The following is a 24,988-nucleotide window of genomic DNA, read 5'->3' as shown; positions in this document are numbered from 1 at the left end:
ATTGCGGGTTTGGGTCCTTAGCTTGCAAAGAATGTCATGCAGTAGAACTTCGCTAATTCTTTTGTTACTGACTTGAAAATCCAGACACCCTCCAAAGAAGTTAAATAAATATTTGTCATTTCCTCAGTAATGGCGCACGTTTTGAGTACTGAACCCTGAAGTTTTCTAATAATGAAAACTTTGTACTGATTTCTCATCACTAAGCACTTCAGCAACAAAAAAAAAGCATGTTCTGCGGTCAGAGGTCTTTGATGACTACGTTTGTTGGTTGCATTCTTAATCTAGATAATGCAGTTTTTCAAAGAGGGTTTCCTGCCACTGCTGCAAATCAGTGAGGTTCTACTGCAATGGATAAATAAAGCCAATGTCAAAAGTGGAGAGTAGAATGCAGCATTTAAAATAATACGCTGTTTTACAGAGTTACTAACCCAAAGGCTTATGTTTGTTTGCAAATGTGGAGCTTTACTTCTTGAGAACAAAGGCCCTGATCCTGTAAAACACTTGAGAATATTTTAACTTGCAGCTCTTGGGATCTGGTCCAAAGACCACTGACGTCAGTGACAGCTTTTCCAGTGTCTCTTGAGCACTCACAGTGACTTCAGCACATACCTAAGCCAAAGCCCAAGGCTAAGTGCTTTGATTGATTTGTGGCAAAAATTTTGATTGCCATCAGTTTTTTTGTTGTTTGCTTGTTTTTATGAAAATTACATTGCTTGGGTCATTCAGCACTATATCAGGCACCGTACTGGGAAGAATACAGTGAGGACTGGCAGCGTCCTCCCAGAAGGATGGAACCAGTGACTTTGGCTAAGATTTTCAGAAACTGACATGTGAATTTCAGAGACTTGTTCTCCTAAACCCTTCAAATCTTCTCCGTGATGGTTTGGCCTGATTCTGAATCCTTTTATACCAGAATTAAATTATCAGAATCAGGACCTCTGACTGTGTCTCATTCAGTTATCTGCTTGTTTTATTTTTGTTTTTATCTCCTATGTTTCACTTACGCAGTTATGTGAATACATATGTATGTATATTACATATTTATATGTATATATGTATAATTATACAAAGATCTGGATATAGGTATGGATATAGAGATACAGGTACAAATGCACACAGATATTTCAGATATTAATACTATTTTCTCCAGAGAGAGATTTTTAGGAAGGCCAGTGAGGGTTCAGGAACCAAGAATAGAACTTTGCATTTTCTCGAAGTTATAGGTATAATCTAGGAAATATTGGATATAAGGGCTGTAGCTGCTGTTGGGAAAGAATTTTGAGGAGCAGTAGCTGGAAAGTGATATGGGGGTTTATTTTGCTTGACTTGTTTTGTTCAGTAGACCTGTTCAATTTTAACAAGATTGAATTTTCCAAGAAGCACAAGTAGGGGATATTTGTATGTTATTGCTAAATCAGAATTTGGGTTTGGTGATTGGCGACTGTACTTTTAATCAAAAATACTGTACATTTTTCCTTTCTTCCCTTCCTTCTTCCTTTCCCAGACACAGTGCTAATATAAACCTGCACCGTAAACTGTTGACCAAAGAACTGGATGACATGGGCCTGGACTCCTCACAGCCTTCTCTTAGTAAGGACCTTCGTGATGAATTTTTGGTGAAGATATATGGCGCTCAGCATCAGATGGGGCTTGACATAAGGGAAGACACCTCCTCGCCTGCTGGTACTGAGGATTCCCATATGAATGGGTACGGCAGGGTCATGTCAGAAGACTATATGGTTCTAGACCTGAGCACCACCTCCAGCATCCAGTCCAGCAGCAGTATCCATTCCTCAAGAGAATCTGATGCAGGAAGTGATGAGGGCATTCTCCTGGATGACGTCGATGGGGCAAGTGACAGCGGGGAATCTGCCCACAAAGCAGATGCCCCTGCCTTAGCTGTAGGTATGGGCACTGATGTCCCAGGATCCCTCATGTTCAACAGTGTTTCGGTGAGCAACGGTGGGATAATGTGTAACATTTGCCACAAAATGTACAGCAACAAGGGAACCCTCAGAGTGCACTATAAAACAGTGCACTTGCGAGAGATGCACAAATGCAAAGTCCCTGGGTGCAACATGATGTTCTCCTCTGTCCGTAGCCGAAACCGGCACAGTCAGAATCCCAACCTGCATAAAAACATTCCCTTCACTTCAGTAGATTAGTTCAAGGATGGACACGGCATAATGCCAGCTCTCAGAGAGGGCCCACCACATTTGAACTGCCATATACAGCCTCCCTTGATATATATATATATATATATATATATATATATATAAATATACATATATATATAATCTTTTTCTTTTCTTTTTTAACAAAAGAAAGAAACACCAGGTGCTTTTTCCCTTCGTTGGTCGTTGTTTTATTTTTTCTTTTTTTTTGGGGGGGGGGCGGGAAGGGGATAGAAACAAAAAGGTGGGATCTTTAATCTGGGGTGAGATACCCTTCAAGAGGAAAAAAAAAAAGCAAACAAAAACAAAAAAACAAACCCACAGAAAACTTGCAGTTGTCCTTAGTTCTGTTAGAATGTTCTCGGTCATCTCCAAAGTGACAATTTTCTTCTACCCATTATTATCACCTGAAAAAAAAAAAAAAAAAAAAAAAAAAAAAAAAAAAAAAAAAAAAAAAAAAAAANAAAAAAAAAAGAAAAAAAAACAGGAAAAAAATTGCAAAGGAAAAAAAAATAAGAAAAAAAATCTACTTAGTTGTCTTTGTGTCTTCTAAGCATTGGGGATAACGTTCTACTAAGCATGGCTGTTACACTTGTATATATATATTGAGCCTTGACAGGCCTATGATGTAAAACAATTGTATTGATGGTGGTTTAACTCTTTTTTTTATTATTATTATTTTCCTTAATTTTTACAGTTACATTCAGCTGTTAGATAAGCAGGAAAAAATAGTTTGCTGGCTAGTTGTACTCATTTATGTTAGCTTTAATGCACATTTTTAAAAGAACCACGGTCTTGATTTAACTACCTGCTAGATATAAGTAATACAGAGGTGCTGGCATGCTTTACAGTACCTGATCTGATACCATTTTTTTGTCTTGTACTATTACATAAATCCAGTCATGCACTTTTTCGTACACTACGAGGGGATGTGTAATAATATCCATGCTCTTTTTTTTTTTTTTTTTTTTTTTTTTTCCTTAAACTATTGCCATAATTTCAGTAAGTGTCTTTAAAGAAATACACTTAGATTAAAGTGGTCTGGTCAGTATGAGGGCATGAATGCCAAACAAAGAGTATTAGTGTTTAGTGTTAATACAAAAGTGCCAACTTTGCACACATTTTGAAAAAAAAAAAAAAAAAGAAAAAAAAGAAAAGAAAGAAAGAAAAAGAAAGAAAATGTAGTTACTTATTCACCATAACCACAGTTGTCGTTTTTGGACTACAGTAAAAAGTACTGGGGAGGGAAACGGGGTAAAGTGAAATACAGAATTCTTGGTGCTTTTTTCAAGTGCCAACTATTACTAGAAACAATAGAGCATCCTCATTCCATATATAATACATTATATGAAAGAAGAAAAACAGAATTGTGTCACGTGAATTGGTGTAAACTTCTTTTTTGTTGAACATGCATAATATTTGGGGATATAAATGCTGATACTACTTGTCACAGAACAAAGATGAATATAATTTTGTGTGCTTCTTACTATGGCCTGGATTTTTTGCAGTGGTTTTTTTTTTGTTTTGTTTTGGTTTGGTTTTTTCTTTTTTTGTTTTTGTTTTTGTTTTTGTTTTTTTGTTGTTTAAAAAGGAACAGGGAAATAATGTTAACTATGTTAGCTATGATGTTCTGTAAAGTTGTCCTTTTTTTTTTTTTTTTTTTTTTTTTTGCAACGGAAAGTTCTGTAGTATAATTAAAGCATGTTTTATAGAAGCAATCAAAAGATGTTAAAGGCAGAAGCACTTAGAAGCTCTGAGAACACATGCTGGAATTGTTATTGGGTAACTTTCCCTTTGGATAAATTGCAGATCAGAAAAAAAAAAAGAAAAACAACAACAACAAAAAAGGATCTCTAGTTGTGTTAATGTTTTGTGTTTCACCCACAAGCTTTGTCAGAAAAGAATCAAAGCCCAGGAAATAGAGCCAGCAAGACAGAGAGCATGGGCAGGAAAGGGAGAAGGAGCTAGCCATTGAGAAAGACAGAGAGAATGAGAAGCTGTCCTCTGAATTGTTTTTGTTTCCGGTGTTTACACATGTTGCTCGAGCTGGTAAACCACACTGGCAGGCTGTGTTACCGCAACATACTGTGTGAGTGATGGTATTTACTTACGTTCAGTCTACAGCCAAAACCGTTGTTGTAGACTCTTCTTGACAGAAATAACAGCAAAAACGAAGGCAAAAACAAAGCAAAATAAGGGGTATTTCAGCATCCAATAAAATATTTGTTCGTTGAGAATGTGTTCCTTTTCTGTACTTACTGACCCAGAATATTAGCCCAGAGTCAGAAATGCTCCTATGCTTCAGCTTGTGGCTGTTTTGATTTGTTGCGCATTTTGAACATTCTTATCTTTATGTCCACATCAGTACTTACTCCTGTTACATTTTTCTAGAGGAACCTCTTAATATGGATTTCCTCTTTTACAGTCCTTTTTATGCATTTCAGTACTCTTGTTTCCAAAAGCAGCAATCAATAGCTAATAAATCAGTATTTTCAGCTGTAGAAAAGAGAAAAATCCTTCTAAGTTAATTCTCACTGTGCTTCTGTGGGTTACAAGCCTCTGATCAGTTTTTGATTCTGTGCACTGGTGAAGCTCGGAAAACTTTTTGTGGATCCCGCAATAACTATAATGAAAGTTTACCCTCTGGTTTAACAAAAAGAAAGTTTATAGCAAAAAGCAAGGCCGTTTCACTAACTGTTTTTCTTTCATCTTTTTTATTTTTCCTTGAAGTCTCTACTATTTTCCCTTGTTAAATTGAGTATAGAGATCTGCTTTGCTTTGTTTTATGTTGTGCAAGCTCAGTGTGTTAGTGACAGAGGAAAATTAGAACAGTAAAGGTGCATTCCTCTAAAACACATGGTCTTTTGTAGGGTTACCTGCACTGCACTCCTGCCCCTCTTTCCAGGCTACTAGGAACCAAGCAAGACAGATAGTCTAAAAACCAATACAACAACAACAACAACAACAAATTGAATTATTTCTATAGGGAAAACTAAACAAAAGAAAACAAAAACACTGTTTTGAACTATGTATGTTATAAATAAATATTGTTTTTAATGAAAAACACTTGAGGTATATAAGTAATTCCTCTCTGAATGGTTCTGCATTCTCATTTCATTCTCATTCTGTTGGAGGTCAAATGATTTTGGAAAAATTGTTTGAAAAAGCAAACATCATCTGTAGATAAATTTGGCAGATTAATTACAAGAGTAAAGATCGGTTTATTTCATAAAATGAAACAGGGTTAAAAAAAAAAAAAGTAAAAGAGCAGGGACAAACCTTCAAAAGCCACTACAAGTTGCCCTGCAATACTTCTGTTATGGCATCTTAAACTTCATTCAGATTATGCTTAAGCCCTGTAGGAAATACCATCTCTATGCAAGTACTAATTTTATTATGGACAGGGTATTTCCCTCTGTTATTTCTAGGTGACTCAAAGTGTTTTTTCAGTGGTGGAGACACTAATATCAGAACACTCTTGGTTTTAGGAGGGCATACAAACTATTATGTAATTGAGTGGTATTTCACTTTATCCTATTCAACAAGCATCTTTATGAAAGTGTATTTGTCACAATTCTTCCTGTGTTAGAATTTGTATTCCTTGAAATTATCCAGACAATGATGAAAAGAAGGCTGGATTGTAGAAGTTTGGTTTTACTGACAAAAATAGCAAAGCAGATAGCATTCCTAGGTGAGGAATGCTCAGCAGTGACCCACGCTGCAACACACATAAAGACTAAACTTCTTACTAATCCAGGACAAGGCATGACTGTAATGGCATGATGATGACAAGTGTTGGACAGTTGCTTATGCCATCATAATCCCATGACTAGTCCTTCAGTTTGCAAAATTGCCTGTCCATGTTTGTTCTACAAGAATTAGATTGAATTTGAGGAATTTGAGCTCTATAGAGACTCTTCATTTTACTTGGAATAGGTTCTTTGTTGTTTGGTTCCTATAGTTATTCCTGACATGTTTTTCACATTATTTTACTGTTTTGTTCATTCAAAATGGTCGTATTTTTCTGTAAATATCAAACAGGCTTTGTCTTCTTCAAGAAAATAACTGCATACTGAATCTCTTCTGGAATCAGAATTACTTTCTTCTTAAGCATTTTTTTTTCCTTCTAACAGCTTGTTTTTCTTTTGTTTTTCTTTCTTTCATTTATTTTTTCCAAGAAAGTGTGTGATACCAGATAATTACCAAGTAATTCTTGAAAATCTATATCAAATAATTTGGAAGGAAAATAGCAGAGTAATAGTACAAGAATGGGAACCGGAACTAGAGCATCCATAACACTGGTGGCCCTTCTCACTGCTTAGTTTTTGGCAGATCATATCTCAAAGATGTTTGTGTTTCCTCTGTTAAAATATGGCTGTCACTGATATGATCTTAGTCCAAAACCTAATTATTGAAGAATTAATTAATATCAGTATAAATATCTTTGCATACTTTGCAGTATTTAGTCAGTTTTCTTGGACTACAGAGGTTGCTCCAAAAATAATGCCTCCTATTTATTTTTCTGGAAGCTACAACAAATTCAGAAAGCACAGTAACACTATTTGATGATAGAGCAAACTCAGTTACAGAACACTGCTTTTCAAAATCACCACCATAGCTCTTCATTTTTGCCAGGCTTGTAAAAATTTGCACAAGCAGAGGTGACCTGCTGTTGCTGCCTCCACTGCCAAAATGCACAATCCACTGCCTCACTGTGCTCACACACACAGTTTGGTTTCCATAAGCATTTGGCAAGCATCGATAAATGCCAACAGGTGCCATTTTTCCACACGGAGATTCTCAGTGACACACCTTTGTTTCATATGCACTTCCAAATCAGATGCCATTTGTCAGACTATGCCTGTGCTTCCATCTGTCACACAGCAACAACATATGATGGAGTATTGGTGGGAAGGTTCAGCTTCTACTGCCATACCACCAATATGAACCTCTGACATTGTGGGAGAACAAATTGAAATTGGAGGCCTTACTTTCAGAGCAGCCTTTGTATATCTCAATCAGATACATTTTGTTATGGCTGAGATTTTACCTTTGTCTCTTAAACTGCATCTGGCTCCATGCTGACACTGCAGTAACACACACAAACTATAAGCACTCTGCCACTGAGGCACAATTGAACTTGATAAAATTTGGAAAGTATGGATTGGAAAGGCTGTTAGCACATACACAATACTATGAAAGGTCTCATATAAGTTTTTCATGCCTAGGCTCATAAAATTTGTGTTTCCAAGTTACTTCACATAGCAGAAACTGTTAACTGTATATGCTATGAGTAACCTACAGTGTATTTCCTCCCTCCCTTTCTCCTTCCTTTCCTTTCTTTCCTTCCTTCCTCCCTTCCTCCCTTCCTCCCTTCCTTCCTTCCTCCCTTCCTCCCTTCCTCCCTTCCTTCCTCCCTCCCTTCCTCCCTTCTTCCCTTCCTTCCTCCCTCCCTTCCTCCCTCCCTCCCTTCCTTCCTTTCTTCCTTCCATCCTTCCTTCCCCTCCTCCCTCCCTTCCTCCACTCTGGAAAAAGAAAGTGTAATTTCTCGGCCTATTCTATAAGTTTATGTTTTCTATCACTTTTCCATTTCCCATTTCATCCCCCCCCCCCCCCCCCCCCCCCCCCCCCCCAAAAAAAAAAAAGAATAAATAAATAAAAATAAATAAATAAATAAATAAATAAATAATAAAAGCTGTTTAGGAAAAATAATCAGTCAGGTACTGAGCAGGAGAGCAGCTGCCAGGGGAAACAGCACCTCTATCAGTCCGGTCCAGTCTGGCTCATAGGAAATGAGATGGCAGGCATTTACTTCAGTTTTCTCTGAGTTTTAGTCTTCTCAGTTAAACCAGTTCTAGGATCTAGCATAGCTAATTACGTGGGGTAGGAATGTGCCTAAGCAGCAAGACGAGGAGCTGTGTGATTATCTGAAAAGATCAGAAACGCAATGATACATTGTTCAATCTGTTCCAAAGACAGAACAACTTATAAGAGTGAAATTTTGTTGCAAAATTTTCTCTTTCTGTGAATTTGGTAATTTAAAATGAAAATATGTGGTTTAGACCTGTTTTTCACAGTGTTGTTAGGAATCTGCCACCATCATAAAACACAGCATCTTCTAAGAATACATTTTTACTCAGATTCTGCAGAACATTTTCACATCTTTGGTGGCCAGAGTAGGAATAAGGGAGGGAAAGGCACAACATGCTCCTTGAAATGTTAGATGCAAGTTACGTGAAGAGAATTATTAGTCCTTCTTCATCCCAAGAATGTTTATGTCACTCCCTCTTTGGGTTGTATTAACAGAATTATTCATTTTTATTTAAAAAAAAAAAAAAAAAAGAAAAGAAAGAAATAAATAAAGGAAGAAAAAAGAAAAAAAAGAAAAGATGAAATGCAGCAAAAGCATCTGTAGTAAGAGCAAGGAGGCAGCAGGAGTTCTCTGTAGGGAGAAGGTGAGTGGCAGACACATGATGGCAGCTGGTATATGTCCGATTCCTTCTTAATTTTTTTTTCTTATGCCACTACTTTGCTACTATAGTAACTCAACAAAACAGTGACTCTCGTGCTACTTTGCAAGATAAGCATCAGCATATCCTGCTGTCGCCACATGATGAGTTGGGTTTTTTACCCCTCCTGTAGGGACATAAAAGGAACTCTTTTCCATACCCATTTTTTTTCTTTAGAGCAACATCATATGATGGACTGAACCTTTCATCCACATGTTTGCCCGAGTACATGTCTGTTCCAGTCCCACGGTTTCTGTCTCTTCTTGCCAAGCAGCATTATCACTGCCTTTGAAATGGCCTGGAACAGACTGAAGCAGCAACTTTTTTTACATGAGTAATATTATCTTGAATCGGTAGTTAACTAGTCTTTATGTGGCTTGTTTTCTGCAGTCAAGCCATGATCCTGAATGACAGTTTGAGTGACAGCTTTGATTTTTATATTGAACATGTATATCTCAATACTGTTGCTGTTGTGTTTGGTATTGGCACTGAAAAAAAAGCATTTCTTGGCCATGGAAGGGTTAAAAAATGGACATGTTTTTTGACAAGTCCTCTGAATTTTGCCAGTATTACTGTTCATTATGATGACACTGTATTTTTTTTTTTTTTTTAATAGCAGCTGTAGTTGTCATAAAACTATTTTCCCATTCCTCTCCTTTAAAGTGTGGTGTTGTAAATTCATGTGACCTTTCCTGCAAAGAATAAATATTTCTTTTTTTATATAAGATCTCAAGACAAGGCTTGGTTTGTAACAAATAGTGGCCCATTACAAAGAAGGGGAAAAAAAAAATAACTAGCTGAGCAGCAAGATGCTTCAGTTCAATTTCACCTCATATCTTTCTAATAACTTACTTGTCACTTTATTACCTTCCAGTAATGTGAATGCTGCTGACAAGACTGTCACACTAACAGCAGACAACACCCTCTCTTGCTTAGCCCCAGCTCTCCTGGCTACTTATTGCACTGGCCCTGAAGGGACACAAACTAATAGTGTGCTTTCAAGTTCAGCACTTGGCCATCAAATATAAAAGGATGCGTAATTGCCTGTTTATTCCCTGTGAAGGGGAAATTGAGTATAAGAACCAGGCTTTCCCTCCCTGTTCCTTGACACACACGCACACGTACGCACACACATCTGCAGTGAGTGAAGGGAAGTCCCATCTGGAGTGCTTCGATTTGTCTTTGGGAAGCCCAAGGCTGCCACTGGCTGCTCTATCGAGCTATCAAGCAGACAGTAACAAGATGGCTTCTTAACAAAAGGTCAGCTGAGAAATGCTGTCTGTGACGGCACTTTTGTCTGCTTATGTAGCAACTAATTGCTTCGTATTGGCATAAGCCACACTGTACCTGCTAGAAATAGATGTGCAGACTCGCTGCAGGTCTGACTGTGGGTTCAGCAGCAAACAGGACATGTAATCTTATCTTTTTTCTGGTTTAGCCCATCCCATGGCAAATTTCAGAGCAAAGCCATTCCCTCAGATTCCAATGGTGAATGCCAATTCCAGATATTCTTTCTGCTGTGACAGGAACATCTCCTGCTGAGGTCAGTGTGAACCTCTGTGAAGTGTTAGGGAGATGTATCTGAGACACAATCTGCTGCCCTCATACAAGGAGGAATTCACTCTGCTCTGATTTATCTCTTCATTAACAAGAACACTGCCAAAAGCACAGTCTCCAGCACTGCCTTTCAGACAAAGCACTCTGGAGAAGAAGAGTCTGAGAGGGGAAGCGGCTTGGGCGCATGCACCCTGCTGAAGAAGTCCTGCACATGTGAAAGGTCCGTGTGCTGGCCCCACCACCCCCTCTTCTGGTATGTGGGTCAGTCAGAGCCGCTCACTGGCTGGCCAACAGTTGCTGGAAGATCATGTAGCCTAAGGATTCAGTGAGACCTGCTTTGCTCACCCAGCCAGCAGGATTTCTGTTCTGGGACCGTAGCACCAAGTCCCATTGGTTCCCTGAGTGCTGCTCACTGTGGACTGAACTGGTATTGCCCATGCAATGCGTAAAGAGGCAGCTTACAGAAAAATGCCAGGCCCGGAAGACTTAAACACAGCCTCTTGGGAGTTTGTTATTTTTCATAACCTTAGGTGATTCGTTACATTAGTGGACAGTATTTCCTATTTCCCAGATCTGGATGCTAAATTTCTTTCCAGGTCCTCGTGGTAATTACTGTATCAAAGGTGGCGGTACCCAATACAGTATGCCAAGGCCTTCTACCAGTCAGACCTTGGCTGGTGATCTTTTCCCTCCACATGCATCAGAAGCTATAAGGGCTGAAGCCATGAGGCAACTTCTTGAGGCCTGGCGCAAGAGGGAGCAGTGTCTGTGTTGGAGGTGCAAAGGCTGAGCTCAAGCCCTGCTCTCCCACAAGCTCCATATGCACTCAGTGCACACCAAGGCCAGAGCCATCAGCTTAACTGCCCTGTCCCTCCCTATTTCAGGGGCTGGCTGTGAAAAAGTCAGCCATTTCTGTCCTTGTGCATGTGCTTGTGAGAGACAGACAGAAAGTAGGAAGAGGACATAATGACAGTAAACTGAGAGTTACAAAGGGGCAAAATTACATCATTTTTAGACATTCATTGATATGTATGTTTCTTCTTAAACACCTAATTACACAAGAAGCTTGACAAAGCAAATGTCTATGGTGTAGAGAGGTTTATTCAGATGTTCCACAGACTTCGCATGCTGCTCTCTTCAAACCTTTGGAGAAAAACACTTCAGGAAAATGGAAGAAAGCATCCAGGGTAATTATATTTCTAGAGAAGAAAGAGAGAGCGAGACTAGCTAAGTGATGCATAAAGATTTTATAAGGCATCCGTTGTCAAACAAAGGGTTGGGAATGATCAGAGGATAATGCGCAGTTAGGATGGCAAACTCATCAATAGTTAATCACAACCTGTCCGCTCCTTTTACGGAATGCATGAGACTGTGAACTGTGGCTCTAGGAGAGCTGTGGCACAGCCGTGTGTCCGCATCCCAGCTGGGGAATGGTGTACGCTCCTGCCAGCAGCCAGCAGCAGATACAGGCATTCTGTCCTTGTACCCCCAGGTCCTCATGTCCCTGTGTACCCACATCCCCATGTCCCCATGTCATCATGCTCTGCATCCCCACAGCCCTGCACCAGACCATGCCCCATTGTGCGGCAGTAGGACAGTTCTGCAGCTGCAGGCACTGGGATCCTGGCCCTGCTCCTCTTGGTCTGTTCAATGACCAGTGAAATTAATAGGGCCACTTAAGCTGTACAGACTAAGTCTGAGTTGCTTGTTATTTTTTTTTCAGATGGCATTTTTACATTTTTATTTCTTTTATTGTCATTATTTTTTATGAACTCTTGTATGATCTTCAGTCATTGTCTTAGTTTTCTCATTTTCTTCTCCTTTCCCCACCTCTTCTCTAGGAGAATCTCTTATAAAACTTCTTTCAGAAAAGTAACACATCCTCCTGATATTCTCCATTTGGAAAGTCTTATGCATTCCATCTGTGAAAATGGTCACCGTTTGTAAAGTGACAAGATGAATAAAATGGCCACTGTTGTGTGTGTGTGTGTCTCATTTAGCTATTTATAAATATGAAATTCAGCATGCTGCTTTTTCTTGTGCAAACTTTGGTTCCTATGTCATATGGGGCTACTTTCCATAATGCAGCAGTTTCTAAATGGGCAGTGTCTGTGTTCCCATCCATGCCTCCCGCCTCTCTTCCTGTCTGTAAGAAGGGCTCTGTGTCCCAGTTCAGTGCATGTGAAAACAGGTGTGAAAGCAGGCTAACCTGACCCCTGAGCACAGTCAAAATTTACCCTGGCCAAACCTCCACACATTTCTACTCACCTGCAAGCAGGTCACCACAACCTGTTTGTACCTCTGACTATCTCACTGTAGTGGGTTCATCCCCACAACCAAATGGGCTTGGAGTTTTGCTGAGGGCACCTCCTCATCAACACAGCTGTGGTTTTAACAACTTTGACTGAGAAGGTCACATGGGCAGAGAGAAGTATCAGTTTCCCTTGCAGCCACCTGCTGTGGGCCAAATAGATCAGGAACTGTCTGGGGGTCCACACAGAGATGTAAGCTGAGAAAAACTGAATTCGAACCTTTGAGCATTTGGTCACCCACAGCGGGCTGGTGGTGGTTCTGGCTGCAGAGACAAAAAGCCTGGAAACCCCTCCCTCTGCAAGACGGTCCCCTTACCACAGCAGTACAGCCAGCTCAGTGCCACACAGAGATGAGATGCTTGAGCTGAGCCATTGGAGGGTGGGGGGGCTACAGCAGCAGGACGGCAAGCTCACTGCTGTCCATGTCTGCAGGCTGTGTCACACAGCGTGTCACCGAGCACCCCATGCACACAGGGCTGTCAGGAGTTGGGGCCCAGTGGATGTTTTTACAAGGGCCTTTCTCCATCTGGAACGGATGAGGCGTTTAATTTTCACTATTTGTTCTCCATGTGAGAAAAAGGTGAATGCTCTGCTGTCCTGCCTGCAGAACCAAAGCATGCACTATGGAACATAGCTGTACAAGGGGATATGAAAACGGCATCATGTTGATCTAATAATCGTGACATTGGTAGCTTCATAAATACTGTATGTACTCTAAACAAGTTTTTTCCATTAGTAGTCTGAGGGAATTAAAACTCCTCTTTTTAATTTGACATTTCTTTTCTTGTATCTTCTGTACTGTAACTGTCCTACAGTATGTCTTTTGCATAAAATGCATAAGGTTTTGGGGATATAAATGGAGTTTTACTCATACTTTGTCCAAATACCTCTTGTAATTTGTATCAAAATTCTTGTACAATTTTTATATTAAAGATTTATCAGTCACTGACTTTTCTTTCTCTGTCTTTTTCTTTCCCCTCTTTTCCTTCTATTTTGAGAGCCAAAAAACTTCTTTTGAAAGATTTGCTTATTTGCCAGAATTGAATATAGAAATATTTTGAGGGGATGCGTAACAATATTTTTTCCTCTGGCTTGCACACATTTGCCCAGAGATGTTTTGCATCCAGAGTCTGTCATTTAAACATCTGTGAAAGCTTCCTAAGATTGGCATTGCTCACACTTGGAATATCTGATAAGCGGAGAAACTGAAGTAAGAGGTCTTATAAAATGAACTTAGTGTCCTAGCACAGGTCACCCTCCCTTTTGCTTTTCAAAGCAGTCACACAGCTCATTAATCTCTGTTTGAGCTGGAGCATTCTCGTGCTTTGTGAAGGTGAGGATGCTGGCCAAGTGTGCTTCCCCACTGACTTCTGCCTACTGATCTAGCACTGGGCTGTAAGCACATACCACTAGAGGATTCACCTTCCAATTCTTGTCATTGTCCTCTTTCTCCTCTTTGGTATAGGTGTGTAATGGGAAAATCCTATTTCCAAGTCCCATTTTGAAGACAGAAGGCTGTCTTTTAATTAATCTTCTTCATTTTCTTGTAAGGGGTGGCTGTATCAGCTGGCAGATTGTGAGCTAGATTTTTCTGGGGTAAACAGTTCTTCTTCAGTCTGAGCTTCTCTGGTGCTTGTGATGTTCCCCATGCTGCACTTCTTACCAAAACAGAAACAAGCAGTTGAAGGGACGTCTCTTAGCAGGATATTCCTGTGAATGCTATGCTCAGAGGGACAAAGAGGCCACATTACAAACATAAGTGAGTCAATGGGATGGAATATGATTCATATGAACTCATTCTAAAAGGAATATCAAAAGGCAACTTGTCCTGTTATGGGTTCTGTGTTGGCAAAGGGCTGAGCACTCTGTGCTGAATTTCAAGTGCATGTACAGTCCTGTTTAGTTCAAAGGGAATGGATATCTGCTTGCAAATATGCCCTTCTCTAACAGGTTGGCTGGGGTGGAAACAGCCTGCTTAGTATTTGGTAGAATTCAAAAAGGACTGTTGCAGCACATGTCCTTATCAGCAAAATGGAGGCAACTGGACTCACCAGCTGAATGTGGATGTAGAGGTGGAGAAAGAAAGGAATGTGAAGGCCAATTAACTAGAATTTGTTAAACACTGAGAACTTGAAGTCTGTGGAAAGTGGTTGGTTGGTCAGCTGGTAATACTCTCAGATGGATTTAGTGCGTTCCCAAAGCTGTCTTCCTACCTTTTTACAGCTCTGCCAGCACGAACAAATGAATTTATTTGTTTGTTTGTTTGTTTCTTGCAGATGGTTAAACTCTAGAAACAGGGCTTTTCTTTCCAGTCCAGATTTTCCCTAGCTTTAATATAACCTGTGTGCTAATATACATGGACCATATAGATAAAAGTTGTCCTCCACAGCTCCACTGTTTATTCAGTCTGGATGATTTTCTAAAAAACCCAACGAGGAGCCAGATGCTTTGAATCTGTTAATGACTTGTAATTGTTAGCTTCATGTATTTAAGTTACATGCCGCCACTTTTTTACCTTTCTCCTTCCCCTTCCCCTTCCCCCCCCCCCCCAAAACGTCTCTTCCTTCAGCTTCTTCTAACTTTCCTGTATTCCTTCCCTTTCCTTCCTTTCCCTTTCTTTTCTCTCCCCTTCCCTTTTTTTAGTTTTTATTTTTTCCCCGAAGTGCTTCAAGCAAATGCAGCTCTTCTTAATTTCAGTGGGTGGGAGAAAGAGTGAGGAAGGAAAAATATATAAGTTAAGCAACTTTGTGGAAAGTCAACCTCTGTTGAGGCATGTGGTTATCCTCCCATGTTATTAAATGTCATAGATGTGTTAATGTAGTTCTGCATGGAAGCCAAGCATAATTATAATCATTTCATCTGTCATAACACATCTATAATTGGCATGAATTCCCCTCAAACAATCTTTTCTAGCATAGGGTTTTCATGCTCAGTGCAGAAATATTAGCAGGCACCCATAAAGACTGCTTTTGGCACAGCTCTGAGCTAACTGCCTGGGTGAGAGCCAGTTGAGGCACACTGGGCCACTTGAAAACTTGTTGTCTGCTTGTTTACTGCCTGCAAGTTGACAGTGTGACAGTAGATTAAGTGCTTCTAATTTAATAAAGCCACTCCTACAGTGATGTTGATATACCAACAATGAGCAAGAGGTGGGAAGAAGAGGGGAGATAAAAACTACATTAGTTTGCCCAGATTAATACTAGAGAAAACCTGCCCTTTATTGATCTTATGTGAGGTGCTGTTATTTTTAAGTCACCTGACTCATGCTTACCCAAACCTTAGCCATATTCATCAGAGAGAGTATAATGAACAGATATTGATTAACTGTGGTAGCTGGAGAGATTTCCCAACAGTGCTAGTTCACACTGATAGGTCTCCAATGGGAATACACGCAAGTGCAACCCTGCAACATAACTTATTGTGTTCTAGGTCCTTCAATTGATTTTGTTTGAAGAAAAAATATACAGTGGCTCTCCTATGACCTTTAGCTGAAACCTCTCTGTAAAGAAGAACACAAAATGACAGTCAGAGCAAATAAGCATTGCTGCTTACAGTCCTGGCTGTCATAGCAGCACCAAGGCAGGTACGTGCTTCTTGTAGGCTTGTAGTCTCCATAGGATCCGAGTGCCCAGTGCTGCCCTGCTTTCAGGTGGCAACTTCTTGACATCAGCCAAAAAAGAATCCCCGTTATAGCCTCTCTGTTTTTTTGAGAGTTCAAGCTGGTTTTCAATTCTCCCAGCAATACATTGCTAATCCTATGACAGCTCTGTCCAAGGTGAAGCGCATTGCACAATGGCCAATACTGAGCTTAGTAAAATATCCTGTGTAGCTAATTCCACTGAAGTGGTAACCAGTCCCAGTGGAGAGCTAATCACTGAAGCTTTCTGTGCATTTTGCCACATGGCAATTACAAATGCCCTTTTTGGAACTTCCTGCATTGCTTGAGGTTGCATTTTTTGTTGGCATGTTCTCCAGAGCAGCTTGCTGCTGATGAGGGTCACAAGGACTGAATGCTATATTCATTCCTAACCACTCCACCACAATCCCCCTGCCCCTGCTGCTCCAGCCTCCATCTTCCAGTATGAAAAGTGATGTCATAAGTGATGCCAGTAATAAGAAGAGAAGCCAGAAGGGAGTTTCCAAAGAAGAGCAAAAAACGGAGACCTCACTCAGAATGCATACTTTAGAGTCAGGAGGCTTGGGTACACAGCCAAACTTGCCAAAGGTCAAGCTAATTCAGACTTTGCAAAATGAAAGCAAATAGCAAAAAGATTTTTCATTGGGAAATAAAGTGAGACCAAGCAACAGTGTAAAGATACTTTCTAAGTAGGTGTAGAGGCCTTCAAGATTAAACATGATTCTAAGAGTTATCAGATGAGTCATTTCCAGGAGAGCTTGGGCAGCTCCAGCAAAGCTTCCCAAAACTCAACCCAGCCTTCATTCAGAACATTGTATGTAGTTTGGTTGCCCATGAACAAGAAAGACAAATTCAAACAACTGTTGCCCTTGCTTGCAGAGAAGGAAATTGTGAATTTTATGATGGCAGCTTAGCGGAGCTTAGTTCCATATACAAGGAAATGAGAGCTAAAAGGGGGTGTAACTGTGCTGTATAAATGTGTGACAAGAGGGCATGGTGTAAATACCAGGTAAAAAGAAGAGCCATTCATATTAACAAGAACACAAACTAGATAAAATTTCATGAGTAAAAAAACAACAACAACAACAAAAAAAGCAGTAACAGATTTTTTAAGTGCTGAAAGATTCTTGATCAGTCTTCTACTGTCAGCAGAAAAAGCCAAAATGAGGACTATGCAGTTCATGAGGAAAATAAAAATATGGTTATCTGCAAAACCAGCATTTGGATATCCTTCCTTCTTATTTCATGAATACTCAGTGGAGTTTAATGGAGCAGCCTGACTGCTTGAAGACTAAGTTCAAGGCCCTTTGGTATTCCTATTTCTATCACAATACAAAGAAAATGAGTTCATCTTGCCAACTCATTTTCTCATGTCTCAAGAAGGTACCTATTCTTTTACTATATCTAACTGTAGTTTCTGCTTCTTACCTGCCCTTTCTTAGGCCAGTTGAGTAGCCTAGCTGTCTATGATATATCTTTCTCTTTCTTTCCAAGATTATGGGGTTTTTTATGCAGCGACCCTTCTTGTCTTTGTCTTTTATTTTAATCATGTTCTAACATCACTTAAAGTTTTCTGACTTTACAACACTTTATTCAATTTGTCCAATACATTTTGATTGTATAGAACAGAATTTCAATAGTTTCACACATGCCACGTTCCACAGAAAAATCTGAAGTGCTATAGTAATTATAAATCATACACTCTACATTGCAGAGAGTGGTTTTATGTTACTGGAATGCATAGAGAAAAAATAATTAAAAGCAGTTGAATTATCAGAGCTCTGGACATGTGCAGTATGGAATTATTTGAAACTATTATACCGCTTAGATGCTTTTAGAGGACTTCAGTCTTTTAAATTTAAGTGATATTAAAAATTCAAAGCACTCTTATAATTTCAGACCTCTCTATGTTCTACAGTTTCAAATTTCCTGCCTTTTGTGTATATTTATTTCAAAACAAGTTTTAAAAAACTACAGCACCAAAGAACTAAAATTTCTAAGGCAAAGGACTTAGACAGAGACTGTGTTTCTCTGGAAGTCCTGCCCTAAGTGCTTCACCAAAAGCATCTTGTACTGGAGTGTACTACAGACAGATATTACAGTCCTCTAATTGACACTAAGCCATAATGACATACATTTCTCAATGATTTAGGAAAGAGACTGGGAGGCATCAAATACACCACTTGTACAGAATAACTCCTACTGACTGAAAAAAGCTGAAGTCTGAAATTTGAATTTAAAAAATTATTTCTGAGCTCCTGAGTTATTTTACACAATGCAAAACGTTACAGTCGCTATGTAAAATTTTCCATCCTGTTCCCATGCCCACCAGCATCCATTCACATAACTTTACACTCAGTGAGCTCCATTTTGATCTGGTGTGTTCAATCCAGTCTAGTGAGTTCTGTAATCAGAATCTGACAAGATTTGGAGATGATATTAAACTGGACTCTACATTCTTGAATGGGTCTCATAATTAAGATCAGAATACCAAATGTCAGGCCCTTGACCTGCCACAGCAGTCAGTGTCCACTGATTCCAGTGGTAGATGCAACATGATTGAAATGTAAGCTGCAGCTGGAGAAATTCAGTAGGATGTATGTACATCTCTTATTGGCTTACAAGAATTCAGGCCAAGAGGTGTACCATGTTTCAACTTTCCTAACCTCTAAATTCTACCCTGAAAGTTTGTGTTTTCCTTAGGCTGGACGCAGACCAGAAAAAGCTTTGCTATGTTATTTTATTTTTATTATTATTATTATTATTATTATTATTATTATTATTATTTTAATTTTTGCCTGCAATGTTTAAGACTCTGAAGTAGACGTTTCTAGAAGATGGTAATTTGCCAAAATACATGTGAACATTGTGCTACACTATTGCAAGCTTTAAGAGCTAAGCCATACAGTGAAAAAGCTGTTGAGTCACAGAGAACGTGTCAAAGAATCAGTTCAGAATACTTTAGAAATGAATAATCCATAGCAATAATTTGCAGATTACAAATGCCAAGCCATAGGAAAACAGCATCAACAAGCATGAGGGTTAAACTCACAGTCCCTGAATCAGTAAGTGTTAATTCAGTGAGATCAAAGGGTCAACTATGTCTAATAACACAATAATAGTGGGTGAATAAACAGTTGGCAAAGTACAGTCATATGTCATGGTACGACAAGTTTTCAAGGAGCAACTTTTTGACACAGGTTACATGCTTTTTAGATATATTTTCTTTTCCTGCAAAAAAATGAGAAAACTCAATGTATTAAGTAACACATCAGACCTAACTTGTGAAATAGCTTTACTCAACCCACTAAGTAATCACAGTCTTGGTATAATCAACTTAAGATCTTCCAGAAAACAGTTGCTGAAGGAAGAAAAACAACAAAACAAAAAACAAAACAACAACAACAAAATCCCATATACATGCTACATTTTTTAATCAGATCTTTTAAAAAATGCTGTTCCAAGAAAACATAACAAGTAAATTCCTAGGTGTAGAAGAGAGATTGTTTTCGGCTACCACTACTTGCAAACAAAGTAAGAGAAACAGAGAGCTGGAAGCCTGAAAAATAGTTTGCTGTTTTCTTTCCAGCCACTCATTTCCAATGGCTGCCTGCATACAGCTTTTGCCTCACACTCTCCTCCCTGGTAGCATGAATGCTTTTACCTCAGCCAAGTTTGACCAGAGGGTAGAAAGGAAGTGTGAGTGAGGTACTGACCCAGAAACAGCTGCAGAGAGGGGAAAAGCTGCAGGAAACTCTTCCCTTGGTGCTGCTGTTCACCACAGGGCCCGTGCCCTGGGGAAGCCAGACTTCATTTGGGCTGGATGTCCCCCAGTTACATGTGTAATGGAAGCTACCTCCAGCTTTCACCCTGTCACCAAAGTGAGCTTCCTGGGATGTTTTTTCTTGTTTCTGTGCTAAGACTCAGTTCTGCCTTCAGAGGGGCAATGCAGTTCAGCTGAAGTTACTGGGCCATGGTGACAACAGCATGGCCTGCTGGAAAGTCCAATCAGCTCTGAGGGCAGTCAGTGGGGCACAGCGAGCATCTGGGGCCAGCCAGGCCAGTCAGATTTTCTGGATCTGCACCCATTCCCCACCATCTCCATAGAGAGGTGGTGGCTGCTCAGGCAGCTGGCCCAGCTGCTAATGTGGTGCTTGCAGAAAATATTTTGATCCCTGCTTGTCATCCCAGAGGGGAGGATGGTGTCCTCTGCTTGCTTGGATGAGCACGGGTGGGAATGTGCACTGCTTCTGCCACCTCCCTCTCCAAACTTCTCTGCAGCCCAGCAGCCCACTCGGCTGATGGAGGAGGATGCTGTCACAGCCCAGACCAACCTCTGGGACCCTGCTAACTCACAGCTTATGGAGCCCAGCATGCGGCTGCAGCCTGCGGGTGATAGGAAAGAGTGGCAGCTTCCAAACGTCTGATGACAGCAATTGCTGATAATGCTCCCCCAGGGGCTTTGTTTTTATTGGGTTGGGTTTCCTTCCCACTCAGAGCCCATTATTGACACTGCTTGCTGCTACTGAAGCTACATGGCTGGAAGTTCAAATGGAGAGCAGTGCCTGTGAAGCAGTGGTAGCCAGTTACCAGAAGACCTGCAGCCCTCCACAAAGCTGTAGAGCCTAGAAGCAGCGATTAGCTTGTTTATGACTGCATCCTTGTGCAAGCCATGTGGTCTCTGCAAACACATCCACAGCCAAGGCCCATATGCTAAGTCATTAAAGCCAAACATATTTTAATCTATAATTGTACAAGATTTATTTAATTTAGGTTTTTTATTTATAGTTCAATTGGGATTGTAATGTATTTTCAGCTCTCCGCACCAAGATTTGTCAATTTTTACTGCATCTTTTAATTGTTTTCTTCCAGTCCAAGTGCCAGCAGTTTTCCAAAGCAGGCTGCTTGCAAGAAGTCCTTTGCTTCAACGGAATAGTGGCAGAAAAGGCAAATTATTTGCAGCTTTTAGCTGAACCACATAAGAAAATGGGTTATCCTCATACCAACAGGAAAGTAATGGGCACATGCTCCACACGTGGCACTGCTGAGGCTGACCCACTTCAATGTTGAGCACATCAGCTGCTTTCCTCCACTTAGCTCTGTGGCATCAGCTTAGACATCTGTTGGCCTTGCCCCTGGCCCAGGTACCTTTCTGTTCCTGCTGCTCTTGCTCTCAGCTCTGCCTCTTTGCCCCTCTCAGGGAGACTATATGGTATGGAAGCATGTGGGACTCCCATGTTCCCCATGCAGCACCTCCCACACCTGGTCTCCTCAGTGCAGGTGCCATGCCAGCCCTCGCTTGAGCCCTGCAGCATCAGCCTCTCTCCATCTCATAGGACCTACTGAACTCCCCTGCAAACATGGCTTGCTTACTTCTCAGGCAGGCAGGATGAAGGCTGCCGGCCTTCTTCCCATCACTGAAGGTAGAGAGGTGGCAGAAACCAAGCCTAAGATTCCTGGGAGCTTGCCCAGTGTGCTTGGTGCCAGCAGGACAGCCAGGCTCAAGTTTGGTCTGCAGTGAAGAGGAAATAACAAGGCAAGACTGATGGAGAGAAATATTCCACCAAATAAACAGATAAACAAAATGATCATGACTTCTGTGAGATCAGTATGTTATTAAACAGGACAGTGCAGCTTGCACGTGTGACAGTGGGAGCTTAGAGGGACTGACCAGTTCTGCAACTTTGCCCTGTATATCCAGTAGTTCAGAAAGTAATGAAGTGAACATCTTTTCCTTGTAACTTTTAATAAGACAACTCATCAGCTGCATTCACTGCATCCAGAGCAGGAAACTTGACGAGGTGCTTTGTACCAGGAAAGTACATCCAGTAGGCTCAGTGTCAGGTTCCAATAAAGGCAGCCTCAAAGTATTATACAGATTTACTTTCTGTGCTGTTAAGAGGGCAAGCTGGGAATTCCAGGGGACAGAAAAAGCCACCCCAACTGAATAGCTGTCAAAGTGATAATCCTTTTAAAGGAATGTGTTTTCTGCATGCTGCTTATTTATACAGAGCTTGTGCAACTGGTGAAACTTTTCAGTCCATTTGAATTCAAAGGGGTAAAATTTTCATTAACACAAATGAGGATGTTATATATCAAGATCCTGGGGTACTGAGAGTAGAATATTCCCTTGAATTACTACAAATAATGGAATCTTAATAGAAATTAACTCTTTTATTTTTTTTTTAATTCAATATATCATTTAAATTAATGTTACACTTTTAATATTCTGCAGAGGGATTCCCATTAAAAACAAACAAACAAACAAACAAACAAACCCCAACTTTGTGTTTCCATCTATGTGGGTAAAAAAACCTTGCTTTTCCTCATGCAAGAACAACAACAACAAAAAAGATGACAATCACCTCCTTCACCTTGCTGGCCACACCTCTTCTGATGACACCCAACAGAAGATGGCCTTTCAGGCTACAAAAGCACACTGCTGTCTCATGTCCAGCTTTTCATCCATCAGGACCCCGAAATCCTTCTCCTCAGGGCTGTTCTCAGCGAGTTCTTCTCCCAGTCTCTACTCATATCTGACACTGTCTGGACCAAAGTGCAACACTTTGCACTTGGCCTTGTTAAATCTCATTGGGTTCACACTGGCCTACTTTTTGAACTTATCCAGGTCCCTGTGGACTGCATCCTTTCCTTCTATTGAGTCAACTGCACACTTTATTTTGTTGTCAACCAAAAAGCTGGCATTGCACTCAATCCTATGTAGGTCACTGCTAAAGCTGTTGAAGAATACAGGTTCCAAGTTGAACCCCAGGGAGATACCACTCATCACTGGCCTCCCTCTAGACATCGAGCCTTTGACCACCACTCTCTGACTGCAGCCATTTTATTCTTTACCCACTGTGCAGCCCACCTTTAAAACCATCTCTTTCCAGTTTAGAGATTAGGATGCAATATAGGACTATATCAAAGGCTTTGCAGAAGTCCTGTGTAAAAGGGCACCAGTTACCCTTCCTTTGTTCACTAATGTCATCACGTCATCATGCAACACCACCAAACTGGTGAGGCACAATCTGCCTTTGGTGAAGCCGTGCTGGCTGTTTCAGATCTTTTTGTCTTGCATATGCTTGTGAACATCTGAAATTTTTGGCAGTGACAGAAAGGCCTGAATCAAGCTTCCAGTTCCTCCCTTCATATCTAGTCAGTGTAGGCCTTGAGGGATGAGGTTCTTTAATTTTTGTTGGATTCTGTTGTTAATTTGAGTAGGTACTTAAACTGTTTCAAGATTTATCTTTTATTTTTTAACAAGCATTTCCCAGCTACTTCATCCTAACAAAGCTGGGTGGGAGTAGTTAACACCTCCATTTTCCCATTCATAAACAAGTTACTTGCCTCCTAGATGCCATTATTTTCTTTTACCTGTTTGAGAAACAACAGTGCTGAAGTAACTCTGATGTAGGTAGTATGTTGCCTGAAAAAAAAATGGCTAAGGCATGGGCCTATTAGCCTGCCGAGGCTGCACTAACGATTTCACTAATGCTTTACACTCACATGATTGAACAGGGTTTCCCTCAGATGACTGGACAAATGAGAACAGATGATCAGCAGAGTTCATAAAAGTGAAATATCTGTTAGCTGCACCTCCAATGCTCTTGTGTTGTGGGTGAATCTGCATGCAGAGAAATGAGGAGAAAGAGAAAGGGAGATGATTGTAAAACAGCTCCATAATTACCACGTAGATAAAGCCATGCATCAGTGAGAAACTTGTTTCAGGATGTGTACATTGCCATAGGCACGACTGCCAAAGTCTGCTTTCACTTATGTTGATATAAATCTGGAACAATCCTATTTTCAGCCAACTGACTTCAATTTACACAAGAAGAAGTGAGAGCTGAATCTGTCCCTTCAGTAAAAAAAGAATGAGATAGTGAGAAAAGAGAACGTAGCCTAGCCAGATAAAGGGCACTAATCCCTGTTGTCGGGTCCCTACACTGTTCTTATTTCCTAATGCAAACTGCTTTCCTTCCACACTGCTGAGTGCCCTATAGCAGCTCTTTTGAACTCCCTCGGAAAACACGGGCAGTGTTTGCAGAGCCCAGTTCATATTATTCTTCTAACTTGAATGATTATTTCACTTCTACCAGCTTACCCTGCACCACTAACAAAACAAGAAGCAATAAATCTTCGTCAAGGCTTCTTGGTGTGGGGTGAATAAGCAGCGCTGATGCTGATTCCTTAAAAAAACTCATTTCTTGTAACGTGAGCCCTGCTGAAGATGGTCATGTCAACTGATTAGACTTTTTACTTGGCCATATTGATTCTGTTCTACACCGATGCGGCCCATAATGCTGGCTAATGTTATTGACGAGCCATCAGTCCTGCAGAGACGCGTGGGGCTTGCAGCTCTCTCTGAACCACAAAAGCCTATCCATGGACAATGATGGAGAGGAAGAGGAAGATGCAAGCAAAGCACTCAGGCTGGCTTCATTCGGCCTGCAATACATTAATGAAAGACATACACTCTGTGGGAAGAGACAGATGTGGCTCTCCAGAAGCCATTTATTTATAAAATAATTATGAATGCATGGTCTAGTCATAGATTTTCATTATAGTGTGCATGTCTAACACTCTTTCTTTGTACACATTTTGCTCTAAATGAAATATAAAGGGAGAGTGATAGCAACAGAAGCCTGAGAGGGATTACTCTCTTGTTCCCTTTACTTCCATTTGTTAAGCCTCAAGGGCAGGTGTTGTCTGGCTTTGTCGAAGTAATGCAAAGCTGCTTCTCTAAGGCACAATTCAGTTGCAATCAGAGAGGTGGCCTCTGCAGAAGTACAGTAG

General features: G+C 40.5%; 1 protein-coding gene across 7 annotated transcripts in view; it reads left to right on the top strand.

Annotated features, from left to right (window-relative positions):
- Nucleotides 1-24,988, top strand: part of BNC2 (basonuclin 2) — a 370,614-nt gene that overhangs the window by 339,628 nt on the left and 5,998 nt on the right. For 3 of the 7 annotated variants that reach the window (XM_032441223.1, XM_032441224.1, XM_015849041.2), the window contains one exon: nt 1,505-5,434. The exons of 1 other annotated variant lie outside the window; for it this stretch is intronic. In XM_032441223.1, the coding sequence (XP_032297114.1) occupies nt 1,505-2,165 (661 nt within the window). In that variant the 3' untranslated portion in view covers nt 2,166-5,434. Of the gene's footprint in view, nt 1-1,504; nt 5,435-24,988 lie in introns of those variants that run through there. 3 more of the 7 variants (XM_015849043.2, XM_015849046.2, XM_015849047.2) reach the window with 3 other exon arrangements.

The sequence above is a fragment of the Coturnix japonica genome, chromosome Z, assembly GCF_001577835.2.
Source record: "Coturnix japonica isolate 7356 chromosome Z, Coturnix japonica 2.1, whole genome shotgun sequence".
NCBI classification, from domain to species: domain Eukaryota; kingdom Metazoa; phylum Chordata; class Aves; order Galliformes; family Phasianidae; genus Coturnix; species Coturnix japonica.
This window is presented reverse-complemented; position numbering and strand designations above follow the sequence as displayed.